This window comes from Salvia splendens, chromosome 17, assembly GCF_004379255.2.
Source record: "Salvia splendens isolate huo1 chromosome 17, SspV2, whole genome shotgun sequence".
Taxonomy (NCBI): Eukaryota; Viridiplantae; Streptophyta; class Magnoliopsida; order Lamiales; family Lamiaceae; genus Salvia; species Salvia splendens.
The window spans coordinates 21,095,044-21,111,275 of record NC_056048.1 but is presented as its reverse complement, the minus strand read 5'-3'; the positions used below and the strand labels follow the sequence as shown (position 1 = coordinate 21,111,275).

Here is a 16,232-nt window from a genome sequence, read left to right as displayed (position 1 = left end):
TGAGGTACTTGAACGACTTGTCATTCATGGATTGGTAGGTGCTCAGCGCGGCAGTGATGATGTCGACCTCGCTCCAGCCGTTCCCGGCATTCCGCGTCTCTTGGAGGAAATAGCCATTGAACTTGCCAATTTCTTCGTTGGCTCGGCCGATGGAGTTGCGCACCATACTCTCGTTGCGCTCGATCGTTCCCGGCGGACGGTTTTCATTGTACCGGCGAGAGACGCGCCACCAAAAGTGATCGCCGGATTGGTTCGTGCCAACCACTGCATCTTCGGAGATTTTCAAGTACGCCTTGAATAATTTATCCATCTCCGCCGGAGTGTACGGTGTGCGGACACCGCGAGTAGGAGGAGGCGGAGTTTGGGAGGGGGCGGTCGGCCTAGGCTCCGGTGTCCACCCGTATCGCCCTTCGGAGGCACCTTGGTCGTCGATTGGGTATGGCCGGTAGCCACCCGGAACGCCCGAATCTTGGGTTTGAGGAGGGGCCGAATATTCCGTTTCCGGACTAGGAAACGGTTGTAAACCGAACCATTCGGGGTTCCAACCGTGAGAGGGCGGGTGGTCATCGCCTTGGCCGGACATTGTTATGTTGTAGGGTATGAGAGAATGAAGATGAAAATTGATATGAGAGAATGAAGATGAGAATGGATATGAGAGAATGAAGATGAGAATTGTGTAGTTTGATGTGAATTTTTGGGTGTGAAAGTGGGGGTATTTATAGATGAAAATGTGTATTTTTGGGAGAAAAAAATAAAAAAAAAAATTAAAAGTGGTAATAAACGGATATTTTTTTTTGGGAAGTGAATTTTTTTTAATTTTTCATCGGTTTTTTAATTAAAAACTGATTTTTAATTAAAAAAAATTCAAAGGCAACGGCTATGCGAGCGCAGCGGCGCGGACGGACGCGGGTTGGGCCACCACCGTTGTGGATGCTCTAAGAGCCTATGATAAAAACGATGAATTAATACATAGGGTTTCTTTGAAAAATCAAAAGTTGGTGCATCTTTTCAAAATAATACAAAATCACTTGTCAAAATAGATTTTTTTTATGAAAAAACTTTTTATAAAAATTCATACAATAACATAGGTAGCAAATTTTGTAAGGAGTTCAGGATCTTCTTAAGTAAACTACTGCGAATTTTAGCTCATAAAAATCAGCAAGTCATATCTCAGGTTTTTGTGTTACCTATATTTTCAAAAAAATATTTAGGATATACTCCCTCCCGTCTTCTAAAGTTAGAAACTCTCAAAATGACACGGATTTTAATGCAAAATTGGTAAAGTAAGATACATATAGAAAGAAAAGTGTGTTAGGCCATCCACAATAGCACCTAGCGCACCGCTTAGCCGAGCGCCAGCGCTAGGCGATCTATTGCAACCACCCAGCCATTTCCGGAATTAAAAACCGCCTAGCGCTCGGCGGTTCCGTGGCGCTAGGCGGTGCGCTGGGCGATCCGTTCGGGGCTATTGCAGCGTCCGGATCGCCTAGCGCACCGCCTAGCGTGATTTTTTTTTTCAATCCACAGCGGATCTCAAATTCTTCGCGCGTCAACAAACGCGCGCTCAGATGGTCAAGACGATGGCCGAATGGCGGGCGGCGGTGGACCCCATGGAGAAGAGTTTGCTTCAAACATTGCTCCTGAGCATGTAGGAGGATTTGGAGGCGGCACGGAGGGAAGCCACCGGGAGTAGAGGCGGCGGCGACGGAGGCGGAGGCGATGGTGGCGACGGAGGCGGAGGCGATGGTGCCGACAATGACGGAGGAGACGACGACGGAGCAGAGGAGTGAATTATTATAATTTTTTGTTAATTATTGTAATTTTTTTTAAATTATTGTACTTTTTTTAAATTATTGTACTTATTAAAATTTTAATAGTATTATTAATGTTTCCCGTATATGTCTCGTAAATTAAATTCCGTATATTGTGTGATTGTTAATTATTTCATTTTTATATAATTGTTATTAGTGATGTAGCTATTGATGTGGCTGTGCTATTTATTAGTGATGTGGCTATTGATGTGGCTGTGCTATTTATGAGGTGGCTAGGCTATGACCGGGCTATTTATGATGTGACAGGAGGATTTTTAGTGTTGATGATGTTGCATGAGGAGTTTGTGGCTAGGCTATGACTAGGCTGTTGCTGGGCTATTCCTATTGTGGATGGCCTTAATGAAAAATGAGTCTGACAGAAAAAAATTTCCTTAAAAAGAATTTCTATTTTATGGGGTCTTATAAAAAAAGAAACAATTTCCATTTTTAGGGAACGAGTATTTAGTAGTCCATCTTCTTAATTACTACTCCCTCTGTCTCATGATACTCGCACTTTTCATTTTAGGCCGTAAATTTGAAATTGGTTTTTTAGTGTAATTAAATTAGAATTTTAAGTGTAATGAGACATCACTTAATAAAGGAGCTTTTAACTTAAACTAACATATTAATTAAATACATTAATTCTAACTTAAACTAGAATTAGTGTAAATAGTTTGTGACTTGCCAAAATAGAACCGTGCAAGTAACATGGGACGGAGGGAGTACTATAGACTAAGCTAGTAGTACAATTTACACAACTAAAAAAAATCTAAAAGAAAACTATAAAATCTAATTTTGTTAACATTCATAGAGATCAATCTTTGCAGATGCAATAGGGGCTTCCTCTCTCTCTTAAAATCCTATATGTATTTACACAAATACGGAAAGCCAATTGCAAATTGTCTCTCTCCGATTCTAATTTATAATTTCCTTTCGCTCTTGCTTTTGCCGGAAATTACACAACGTCGTTAAAATTAATCTCGCCGCCGACAGGCTCCGGATTTCCGGCGAGGTAAAGACATTTACAAATTGCTTAATTATCAGTTATTCTCGAGCATGCTGCGTTCTTACTTTCGCTTTAGATCTGTCGAAGCTCGGGAACATAATTGAGTTCAATAAAAATTGTTACTTTGGCGATTTAGGGTGAGTTCTTGTCGAATTTAGCGCAATTTGGTTGGAATTTTAGGGGCTTGTTGTGTATGTTATGTAGTTAATGCATGTAATGGAAGGGAGAGTAGGATCGGGAGTGTTGAAGAAGAAGAGTTCGTCCGGATGTTTGATAATAAAAAAGGCGGGTGCGAATAAGAATTCGGGGGGTGGATTTGGGGGTTTGGGTGACAGCAGTAGTAAGGGGGGAAAGAGGGCTAGATTGGTTTCCAGTGGATCGGATTCGAGTTTGAGCTCTAGCAGTGATGATGATGAGTGTTTGGAGTTTATGAGAAGAAAAGTGAATGAGAAGAGATTGAAAGGCTCGACGGGGTATAAGAGGAATGAGGGCAATGCTGAGAAGAAGAGGAGTAGGTTGGATTTGTTTGAGTTCGATGAGTACGATGAATTTGATGGGAAGAAGATGAGGAATGAGTTTACGCAGGATAGATGGAGGAGGGTTGAGAGGAATGATGTTGGGAATGTGAAGGAATCTAGTGGTACTTCGAATAGGAATCTTGTTGCGGATAAGCGGAAGCACGGTTCGTATTTCAATGGTTCTAGTATTGGAAGGAGTAAGAATGCAGGGGGTAGTGGCACGAGGAGTAAAGGATTTGGTTCATCCGATGATGAAGCAAACATGCCAATTTCTTTGTTGAAGATGAAATATCAGGAGACGGCTGGTGAGGCGATCAGGCTTCAGGGGAAGAACGGGGTGCTGAAGGTTATGGTTAATAAGAAGAAAAAGATGGATTTTCCCTCTCAGCATAAGAATCGTGAACCTTTGGTGAAAGACTCGGTGGTGGGTTTACCAGTTAATCCAGATTCAAAAACAGCTAAAAGTCCAGGCTTGCTAGTTGGCAAGGAAAGAAGTGGTGGGAAGGAGAAAGAGGAGACAAAATTGGAAAAGATGAATCCTACTTCAGTTAAAAACAGGAAGGCTAGAGATTCAGGTGTTGATGTGACTGATATAGTGTTGGCAATGCCCACACCTAAAGCTTGTAGCTCAAAGAAAGCAGTGAAAAAGGAGGCAGAAAGGTCTCCAAGCGCTGAAATTTCTCCTCCTGTTAAAGGTAAAGAAGGTACAGAAGGAAACACGAAACGCGGTGGAAGTACTGAAAAGCAAATGTTGCGTGAGAAGATAAGAGGGATTCTAATTGATGCAGGGTGGAGTATAGATTATAGACCAAGACGAAATAGAGATTACTTAGATGCTGTGTACATCAACCCTAGTGGAACAGCCTACTGGTCGATTATCAAGGCTTATGATGCATTTAAAAAGCACTTGGAGGAAGACAACGATAAAGTAAAAGCAAAGGTTGGTTCCCCCTCATTTGCTCCTATCTCTGAAGATCTGATAAGTAAACTTACGAGACAAACCAAAAAGAAAATTGCTGAAGAAATTAAAAGAAAGAGAAAGGAAGATAGCATGACTAAGAGGACTAAGAAGTCTGCTATAAAAGAGGCTGAAGAGAGCTCAGACAGCGATCAGAGTGAGGAGCGGCTAAGTTCTTATATGAAACAGAACCAGAAGTTGCGGAAAAAGTTGTGTAAAGTTGATCAAGGTAGTGACAGTGATTCAAGTGACGATTCACTCGATAGGAGGCCAAAAAAGGTCAAATTTGAAAAAACTTCCACTTCTTCCAAGTCTATTTCCATACAGGGAAGAACAAGTAAAGTGATTGGGAGATGCACCCTCCTGGTCCGTGGTTCTGACCAGGAGGGTAACTCAGAATTTGACGGATATGTTCCATATAAGGGAAAAAGGACAGTGTTGGCATGGCTTATTGATCGTGGAACGGCAAAGTTAAGTGAAAAGGTGCAGTATATGAACCGCAGAAGGACAAAGGTTATGTTAGAAGGTTGGATTACAAGAGAAGGAATCCACTGTGGTTGCTGCAGTAAAATCCTTACAGTCTCAAAGTTTGAGATACATGCTGGTAGCAAGCTGCGTCAGCCTTTCCAGAATATATTTTTGGAGTCTGGATCCTCCCTTTTGCAGTGCCAAATTGATGCGTGGAACAGTCAAGAGGAGTCCTTTCGTCGGGATTTCGTCACTGTTAATGTCAATGTAGATGATCCAGATGATGATACATGTGGTATTTGTGGTGATGGAGGGGACTTGATCTGTTGTGATGGTTGCCCATCAACTTTTCATCAAATCTGTTTAGGAATACAGGTACTCATTATATTTGTTTTGGGCTCATGGTACTCTATAGTTTATAGTATAACATTCTCTTGGAACTTGAACATGATAGTTATTTCATTTTCCTTTTATTTGTGAAATCATTCTTGCTTGTGCTTTCTGATATGTAATATACTTGTATAATTGTGATATCGAGCACCGTCCATGGGTGGTCTACAAGCGTGGGAGTCGGGCGGGTTATCATTAGCTGCTGCAGATTTTCTTTAGTTGTTTATTCTTTATTTTGAGGAGTAGTGTGTTAGTATCCCTTTACGAATGAGTCCGTTCAGGAGTAGGAGTCTTTAGCAGTCTTTATATATATAGTTTCTTGATGATTGAGAGGGCATGCTTGCAATTTGTGCCTATGAACAGGTTTTCTGTCGGCCACGTTGAGGATTTCTATTTTTCTTATTTCTTTTATTCGATTGTTTTCCATCCTCTCGGCTTTACTCTATCAAATTGATGGTTTGCAGTCTCCTCGTAAAGTATCATTATTTCCTTATCCGTGTTTACAACTCTTAGATTTGTTTTTCTATACAGTTCAGGTTCTTATTTCCCTTTTTATTGCAGATGCTTCCTTCAGGTGATTGGCACTGTCCAAACTGTATATGCAAGTATTGCGGGCTAGCCAATGAAAATACAGCTGAAGAAATTGATATCAGTGATGGTGAACTTAATAGATGCAACTTCTGTGACAAAAAATGTAATTGTGTTTCTCTTAGGCTGCAGCTCTCATTCAAGCACCCACCCCCTGCCTTACAATCCTTTTCGCCAATAATCTGTGCTTAAGTTTCCTTTATATATTACTTTGTACAGATCACAACTCATGCAGTGAGAGGGCACACCCGCAACCAAATTCTTGCATTACATCTTTTTGTGGGCTGAAGTGCCAAGAGGTATTTAATAAATGTTTCTTTTCAGAATCAATAGTTAGAATCATGACACAGTGGTGTCTTATATTGCTGTTTCTGCATAAGGGTTTGAAATGCCACAGGTTGAAACAAAAATCTAACACTTAGTAGAAATAGTTTACACTCTGAAAGATGCAGTCTCATCATTAGCTTGAAATATGAAGATACTGTACTTTTTAATTTGATTTAACGATGTCATTCATTTTATTGTTATTATTAATATGGTGGAATAGAATCACCAAACTGCAGTTCCTTGCTCAATAAAACTATTCATTTAACCTTGACTATGTGTATTGGATAGAAATTTTAATCAGATTCCCATAACATCAACTTTATCCATTAAAGCTTCATTGTATTCTATCCTTGTTCTACTAAGTGGACCTGTTTGGGAAAACGGATCTTTGCTGAAATCAGCAACAACTTCTCTATCTTCTTTTTTAGTTATGTAATTGCACAAGTTGAAAGGAAAACTGATATTCATTGATCAGCACATGAGATTCTTCAGCATGATTATTTCATATTTTCATGAAATTTTGCAGGCAGTATACTACACTGAATTCAATATATTATTTTGATGTTTGAATGTTTCATATATAATGTCATATGCAGTAAAGATCAGTTTCCTCTATGTTCTTTGTTATCCTTATGGAATAGGAGTAAATTATAAGCTTCCTAATGTCTTTCCTTTTTTTGGTTTTGTAGATATATGATCGCTTACAGAAAATTCTTGGAACCAAACATGAATTGGAAGCTGGAATATCATGGTCCATTATTCAACGATCAGATGTCTCAGATGCATCGCAGCGTGGATTTCCTTCAAGGGTTGAGTGCAACTCTAAGTTAGCTGTTGCATTATCTGTTATGGATGAGTGCTTTTTGCCTATCATTGACACGAGAAGTGGGATAAATATAATCCATAATGTAGTCTATAATTGCGGGTAAGAAATTTGTAACCGTGCTAATTCAGATATACACAACCATTTTCTTCATCATCTCGTACTGTCCCACCTGGATCTTATTGGTTCTAACTAGTGCTTGCAAAAGTTTGTTTGGGTATTTATAACCTTGCACAGATTGCAACCATAGGGGAGCACAAAAATTTATTAGTCAACTGCTACATGTGGATAGTGTTGACTGTTGTCTGATTAAGTGTTTTTTGGTAACTTAGTAGATTTAGGATTGTGTTTCTTTCATAGTTCAGCCAACTTTTGCTTATTTTTGTATCAAATTAGAGCTTATACTGAGCAAGCAAAACAACATGCAATTACTATGATCTTTATATGTTAACTTAAGCATTTACAGTTGTGCTTTTAAATCTCTACTTTATTTTATAAAAGTCCTTTTCTTTCATCCCCATCTCCAAATAGTTCATTCGCTTTCCTGTCATCCCTATTCTTTCAATTTTTTCTCATTTCCTCTCCCCACCTCCACCTCAAAAAATATTCAATACATCCAATTCTTTACCCTGGGGAACAGCATATTGATGATTATATGACTCTTATCCTGCAGATCAAATTTCATTCGGCTGAATTATCGTGGCTTTTATACAGCAATAATGGAACGTGGTGATGAAATATTAGCCGCAGCGTCAATCAGGTATTGAAACAGCACTTCTGATATGGACTGTGCGTCCGTGTTTATTACCGTAAATACTATTGTCTCCTTGAAGACACAAAATATGTTTGTGGACAGCTTTCTTTGATCCTCCTGATAATGCGAATTGGACAACCAATCGATTTCCAGAACATAGCATGTAGTTGAGCAAGTAATGTGTTTGGGTTAAAGTGAATGGCTTAGTTTTCTCCTCTCTCGTAACAAGCATTCAGACAACATTGCGCTACCACCATCTATTATAGGGCTTTTATTATGTAATCAAAATCTTATTTTCAACTTTAGGTTTATATGCAAAACAATTCATTGCTACTGAGATCTATATTGGCCCATAAATTGAATTTTTCATGTCCCTGTTAGGCTCCATGGAGATCGTCTTGCTGAGATGCCATTTATTGGGACTCGCGAGATCTATAGGCATCAAGGAATGTGCCGGCGACTTTTGTCTTCAATTGAAACTGTAAGAATCATACTCACTTTTGCAGTCTGTTATGCTCATACCATCGAATAATGCTTCTCTCCGGTGTTAATGTGAATGAATGCTGCTAAAAATCACTTGAAGAAACTTCAATTTCACTGGGCACGAGCTATTCCGCACCTCCTATATTTTTGCTTTCAGGGATTCTGCAATTGTTGCTGAAATACTTGCATCAATTCTTGTCATTCTAGGAACTTGGTTCTCTCAATGTCAAGCAATTGATTATTCCTGCCATTTCGGAGCGCATGAACACATGGACTGATGTATTTGGTTTCCACGAACTTGAGGGCGCCCTTAAGAAAGAAATCAAGTCCATGAATATGTTGGTATTTCCGGGAACGGATATGCTGCAGAAACAGTTGGCTAAGAAAGAAAAATTCGATGGTAAACAGTTTTCTATATTTTCTTCGGCTTATCCTTCCCTTCTATCTGCAGCTAGCAATAATTGAATGATTTTATTTTATCAACTCCAATACACTTTTTTCTTCTATGTTGTCCGAGCTGTGTTTTAACTATATTTTTCGTGTAAGTAGGCGCCATGGTATCTGAACCAACTATGAACCAGCCTCCATTGCTTTCTTTGGTTGAGAAATCTGAGGCTAGTTTGTCCGAGGATCAGAATACACGGGTGAGCAGCGACTCTGGGGGGTGCCCGACGTCCAAGAGCTATGATGAAGTTGATGCTCTGGATTCCGAGTCTCCCATACCATCTATTCCTTCGGACTCTGTTAGTGAAAAAAAGCAGAAAGAGTCCTCTGATAATCTGAAGTGTTCTCCCATCCCTGCCGACGAGGGGCACAGATCATTAGAACCTCCTTCAGATGGTGATTCTTTCCCACCACCGGTGGAGGCCGCAGAAGAAGATGCATGCAAAATTGAAGATTCTACGGCTCCAACTTGCTCGGAGAAGGCTTCTGAAGATGCCCCCCTGTCGAAAACTGCAAGTAATGGTTGTGTCGGATCCTTGCCTGCCTCTGTTTCTGATATTTCTGTGGAGGTCAACAATGGAGCTTCAAATGGTGATGACGAAGAAAGTGTTGTGCCATCGATTGCCCATTTGGATATTGAGGCATTTGATGCAAAAACCGATGGTGTAGATCCAGGTGTCGTCCAGGACACCCCTGATCATGCTGAAAGTGATGAACCCGATATAGATGCAACAAATGATGGTGTCAGTCCAGAAGTCATTCAGGACACCCCTGATCACGCTGAAAGTGATAAACCTGATAGCAATGCGAAAAATGATGGTGTCAGTCCAGATGTCGTTCAGGACACTCCTGATCTGGCTGAAAGTGATGCAAAAACCAATGGTGTCGATGCCCAGGATGCTCATGATCGCGATGAAAGTGATAAAGCTGAGACAGATGCCAAAGCTGATCGCGCTGAAAGTGATCAACCCGACCGAGATGCAAAAACTGATGGTGTCGATCGAGGTTCCGTCCAGGACGCTGCTGATCACGCTGAAAGTAATAAACCCACCGGAGATGCAAAGTCCGATCCAGGTGTCGTTGAGGACACTCCTGATCGAGATGAAAAAACAGATTGCGTCGATCCAGGCATTGTCGAGGGCACACCTGATCGAGATGAAAAAACGGATTGTGTCGATCCAGGTATTGTCGAGGACACTCCTGATTACGCTGAAACTGATGAACACGGCTCAGAAAGCTAGATATCAGCTAAGGATATTGCAGCCACTCTGGAATCATAGACGGTTTCAGATGACATAAGAAGATGATGATTGGAGCACGAGCTTCGATTTCAGAGAGCTTTGCAACCATTTTTATAATAATTACATGATAATAGGGACTGAATATTGTGGCCTTAACTAATTTTGTGATAATTTTAGTTGTATTAGTAAGTAGTACTCCTACTAGTGTAGTGTGTGCATATGTGTAGATGATTTTTTTGGGGGAAACTCATTTTTAAACCTGATTTTCTCATACCCCTTACATTTTTTCTGTTACATCTCCACTTTTTACTTAGTTTTCCATTATAAATACAAACTTGACCAGTTTATTTTGTGTTTATTTTAGCTATGCAATGCTCATATTCAATGGCATGGTTTATAAGAGCATCCTTAAAGAGGAAAGGTAAGTAAAAGAGGTTAATGAAAGATTACCATCTATTTACCTTTTCAAAAAATGAAATACTCTTATATCTTTTTAAAAAATAACAAATTAAAAAAATAAAATACTTTCATATAATATATAATATAATACTTCTCAAAAAGTAAATTATTTGTCTTTTGTACAATTATTCAAATAAGTACTCCCTCTATTTTATTTTGCAGAAGTAGAATCTTTGACATTTTAATACTACATTTTATATTGAAGCTATTTCCTTTATCCGGCAAAATAATACATTTATTCTTATTTATTTTATTCTCTCTTAATTTATTCTTACTTCATCTCACTATCTTTTTCATTTCATATTTAATCTAATTTTTTTTAATCGTGAGTCGAAAAGAAACCCTTCATTAAATTCTTAAATGCGACTACAGTTTAAAAATAGAGTAAAGGCCAAAATTGGTCCTGAACATATGCTCATTTTATCATTTTGGTCCTAAACATTATCTTTTGAATTTTTTGGTCCTAGACATTTCAAATCGGATCACAATTGATCCTCCGTTAACAATTCCGTTAATATTTAACGGTCAACGATTCCAATCACAATTTTGACCAACTTAAATAATTTTTAATTATTTAATCATCAAAAATATTTTTTTAAATAAAATCATAAATAATTTGATTATTTAAAAATTGTTTAAGTTGTAAAAAATAATTTATGATTTTTTGATGATAAACACAATTTTGACCAACTTAAACAAATTTTAAGTATTTAATCATCAAAATTATTATTTTTAAATAAAATCATAAATAATTTAATTATTTAAAAATTGTTTAAGTTGTAATCAATAATTTATGATTTTTTTATGATAAACACAATTTTGACCAACTTAAATAATTTTTAATTATTTAATCATCAAAATTATATTTTTAAATAAAATCATAAATAATTTTGTTATTTAAAAATTGTTTAAGTTGGAATAAATAATTTAATTATTTAAAAATTATTTAATTATTTCTAATAAATAATTTATGGTTTTATTTAAAAAAATAATTTTGATGATTAAATAATTAAAAATTGTTTAAGTTGGTCAAAATTGTGATTAAAATCGTTGACCATTAAATATTAACGGAATTGTTGACGGAGGACCAATTGTGATCCGATTTGAAATGTCCAGGACCAAAAAATTCAAAAGATAAAGTTTAGGACCAAAATGATAAAATGGGCATATGTTTAGAACCAATTTTGGCATTTACTCTTAAAAATATAAAAACGTTGAACCTAAATATATATCCCTGCCACCGCGCTCCACCAGTTGCCGACGCTCTCCGCCGTCGATTCTGTTAAGATTCCACCCTCACCGTTCCCTCAAGCATTCCAATTGCTCGCACTCGCGCCTTCGTACCTCACCAGCTCACTCCTTGCAGCGCGTTCTCCCCCCCGCACACCTTCTGCAGCGCAAGGTACACATCCTCTCCACTCACCTTCCATCGTCTTCAATGGATCCCTCGGTCACTCGCGCGTCCGAAACTAACGGCTCGCCGGCGGTAACTACAGCGCAAGATTTATTTTTAGTTTTTTTAACATGACTTATTATTTGGGGTAAATTCTTTTGTAGTTCTAGACTACAGTTAACATTCCATAAGTGTACTAGATTTTTTTTTTGTTCCTGCAATTAACGCATGACGGAGATGCGTCTTTCAGTAAGACGCATGAGTGAGATGCGTCGTTTGTTTTTTTATTTTTTTTAGGAGACGCATTAGCGTCGACGAAGCATGACCGTCATGCGTCTTAGGGAGAGACGCATGAGGCTCATGCGTCGCTAATTTGCATAAATCAGACGCGAGAGGCAGTAGCTCCCATTTCTGCGGGAGAGAAAGAGAGAGACGTGAAACTCAAGCGATTTCTTGGTGAAATTGGCAATTTCCCGTCATATTCCGGTAAGTTTTCTTCAATAGACGCGAAACTCAAGCGATTTCTTGGTGAAATTGGCAATTTCCCGTCATATTCCGGTAAGTTTTCTTCAATCTATCAACATTTCTCCCTTATTTATAGTTTATTTGCATAATATTAAGGTTTCTAATAAATTTATCTTAAATTTACTAAATTAGGGCTTATAGAAAAAAAATTATCTCTAATTGTTGTTGGTTTGTATATATATTTTTGCAGAAATCATGCAAGTATTTGTGAGTTAATATTTGGGTGGTAGAATAGTTCAACTTCCTCAAGTGGGTATTTGTTATGATCCTCCTCGTGTGAGAGCCTCCATCGTATTGAATTCGTGTGTTTCATTCTCTGAATTAGTTGCAATGATATCTGCTAAGATAAGAATAGATTCATATCAACACTCCATCGAAATATCATGGAGGCATTGTCTCTTTGGTACCAGTACGAGTTATATATGTACTGAGGTTGACAGTGATGATAGTGTGATGTTTATGTTCAATGAGGCTCTAAATTCTACTCGTCATATTGAATTATTTGTTGAGTATTTGTCTGTTGGAAATTTAGAAATCCCACCAGTTGTTGATTATGGTGTTGGATCATCTACGAGGGTTGAACATATGAGCTTTGAGTGTGGTATGAATGAGCAAACAGATGTTGCAGATGCTGCAGATACTGCAGATGCTGCTGATGTTGGATTGAATACTCAAGTGAATGTTTAAGATAATGTTCAAAAAATTGTTGCTTTATTTTAACAAAAAATTAGACACTACCTCGACAGATTACCCTTTAACAAAAAATTAGACACTACCTCGACAGATTACCCAAAAACATTGATTTTCCTAAACATTGATTCATCTTAAGGTCTCAACAGATTACCCAAATTTTTTTTGCAAGAATTCATCTTAAAATATGTCACCATAAACCTGTTAATCAAGTATCAAAATATCAATATATCATGACAAATGAGCTACTTATACGACGATGGAGTGTATTTCGACGGTTCAATCCCCTTATTCTTCCTGGTTGACAATCTCTTGTACACCTTGCTCATGATCTTCCCAACCCCGCCGAGTGATGAACCCTCCGCAACTGGTCGAGGTTGGACATGGATGTTCTGAACAACTTCTTCTTCCTCATTTTCCTCTTCTCTTTCATCATTTTCTTCTTCTCCTTCATCATTTTCTTCTTCTCCTTCGTCATCTTCTTCTTCTTCTACTTGTACAGGAGGCACAAACTGATAATTTTGGAAGAATGAATCGACTGATGCTCGGGCTCCACTCCATTGCGGCACATCTTGGCTTTGTGAATAGGGGCGACGATTCCAATCAGGCTAACGTGAGTATCAAGATTAATCTGGATGATGACGCCGTTGCTGAAATAATACGGGCATTCCCTTTCTCGATCACATGCTAGATGTAAGTTTATGGAGTAATAATTATGTTTCATAACTAAAAGAAATTATATTTTTGGGACAATTTATCGTGAGTATGATATCGTTTCAATTTGAAGCATTTTATGCAACTGTGATTATGGAATTGTTGTTTGGTTTGGATGTTGAGGGTTGATTTTTATATTTGTGTCAGCAACTTGTTTCACATGGATTATTCGATGTTCACGTGAAGGCTGTTGGGGATATTCATATCGATGATCATCACACAAACGAAGATGTTGCCCTTGCAACTGGGACAGTAAGATTCCAAAAAAACAGTTTCCAGTGTTTTAGTTGAATCATTGTTGACCTTACAAGAGATTCTTAGACTGCGTTCTTTTGTTCCGGTTGTTGTGTATGATGTTTGCTCAAACTTTTAGAATCCTCTCACTGTTTGTCTTTTCATTTTTGTTCATGCAGGCTATCCCAATCAACCGTTTTGGGGACTTCTCAGCTCCTCTTCATGAAGCTCTTGTACATGTTTCACTGGTATGATACTGTTATGGTTCCAACACTGAAAGCACACAACAATGGAAGTACTTTATGGTGATGTTCGGTTGCAACAATGAACATAGTTGTGATTTGTACATCTGGTACAGGAGCACATCTTAAGGGTTAAAATGAATAATCAGTGGTTCGTTATTTACCAAGTTCTAACAATTCTGTTTCCGTCTCAGTTGGATTATAGTATTATAGGCATTCTACCATTTTGATTTGAGAATATTTTGGTAGGATCTATCTGGAAGGCCACATTTGGGTTATGATCTGCACATACCGACACAAAGAGTAGGAACTTATGACACACAGGTATCCTTTGCTCTGTATGTACTTGAATTCCCCTACCCTTCCATCACTCTCTTATGCACTCTGATATTGCCTTAAACCCTTGCTTTCCACTATGTTCTTAATGGCTTTCATTTTTTACCTTTATATTCACCTGATTCGAACATTTTTCTTTCTTTCAGTCCTTGCTCATTACTTCCGGAATGACACTACACATACGACAGGTAAACTATTCCTCCTAAGTTTTTTTTATTTTTGTCTAGATTTTAATTGCCAAATTATGTTTCACGACATTCTTGCCAGAAAACTAAATGCAATTACAGTAGCTCCTTAGGTTTAGTGGATTTTATGAACCAGATACTTTAGTTCTGTTAGGTTCTCTTAATTATGCAACAGTTTGTGGGCCGGCCAATCTCAACTCTTCATTTTATCTGTTTGTAGCTCGAAAGGCGTTCTCTCATCATCGACCGTGCCAAAAGCTTGATTAATCTTTTTTTCCAGAAAGGAAACTGCTTTAAGGTTTTTGTGTCTGCATCTGTATCTCATCTTTTGCAGCCTTTTTTCTCTAAGTATTGTTGTAATATAAAATCAATCCTTTAGCAAAATGATTTAGCCCTATATGTGGCCAGTTTCAAATGTTGGCCACTTATTGTATTGTAGTAACTGATTGGGCATAGAATTTGTTGAATAAATAAGAAAGCAATAATCTGGAGTGAGGTGTTGGTAGGCATGCACAACAGCACAAGGGTCGAAAACCGCCGGTTCAGGGTCATGAACCGGCGGTTCAAGGGTCGGGGAATGTATGAACCTGAACCGGCCCGCCTAGCTCCCGGCGGTTCCGGTTCCGGTTCAAAAAACCGGCGGGTTACGGGGCGGTTCAAAACCGCCGGTTTTCGGCTTGAACCGCCGGTTCCGGGCCGGTTCGACGGTTCGACGAATTGTTTTTTTTTTTTTTGCATTTTTCAACTTTTCAATTTTAATCAACTTACATTACACTTTTTCAAGTTTGTTTTTTGTATGAAATGTGAGTAAATAAAATTGAAAAAAATACGGATAAAGTTGCAATTTTATTGAAATTGCATGTTTACAAATTACACGTTACAAGTTACAACAATTACAAATTGAAAACATATGGCGGTCTTAAAGTCTTAAACAAAATTTAAATACAAATGAGACTACTAGTGAAGAACTAATTACAAATGACAAGAAACGATGTTGAAGTTCTTAAACGTATAAGTGTATTATATATATACTCTTAACCGGCGAAGAAGATCTTTCTACATAACTAAATTAAGGACATCTTTAGCAATTCAACTTTAAATGTTGAGTTTCGTCTAACAATCAACAAATATAGTAGAATTGTCAAAAGTTTCCCTCATTTAGCCGTATAGAGAAATATACTTCATCGACTAGAGTATATACAAATACAATTATGTAATTGTTTTTGCATATACAAAAACATATGGCGGTTCAACCCTAAACCGGCGGGTTGTCCACGGTTTCTGTCAGAAAACCGACGGTTTCTGACCGAAAACCGGCGGTTTCTGACCGGTTTTGCAGGCCTACACACTGACCCTACGACCTAGCCTCTGAAAAGTTGCCGGAACCGTCAGAAACCGGCTCCCGAACCGGCGGTTTACCCGACAAACCGGCGGTTTACCCCTCAAACCGGCGGTTTACCCCGCGAACCGCCGGTTCCAACGGCTATACTAAACCCCTACGCGAACCCTACGAACCCCTAACCTACGAAACACTATTTAACCCTTTGAACCGGCGGTTCGAACCGCCGAACCGCCGGTTTTGAACCGCCGGTTCAGGTTCAATATATTGCCGAACCTGAACCGGCCCTTCCGACCCTTCAACC

The 16,232-nt window shown here is 38.5% G+C and overlaps 1 protein-coding gene and 1 pseudogene across 1 annotated transcript; both read left to right on the top strand.

Moving 5' to 3' along the window:
* The first annotated feature begins 2,647 nt into the window (after positions 1-2,647).
* On the top strand, positions 2,648-10,158 carry LOC121774698. The gene is made up of 8 exons (XM_042171566.1): positions 2,648-5,136; positions 5,713-5,845; positions 5,959-6,038; positions 6,756-6,991; positions 7,563-7,649; positions 8,025-8,124; positions 8,334-8,526; positions 8,676-10,158. Exons 1-8 carry the CDS (start codon positions 3,025-3,027, stop codon positions 9,809-9,811), a joined length of 4,077 nt encoding a protein of 1,358 aa, XP_042027500.1. The 5' UTR covers positions 2,648-3,024; the 3' UTR covers positions 9,812-10,158.
* Positions 10,159-10,195: 37 nt separating this feature from the next.
* On the top strand, positions 10,196-15,045 carry LOC121774453 (annotated as a pseudogene).
* Positions 15,046-16,232: the final 1,187 nt, after the last annotated feature.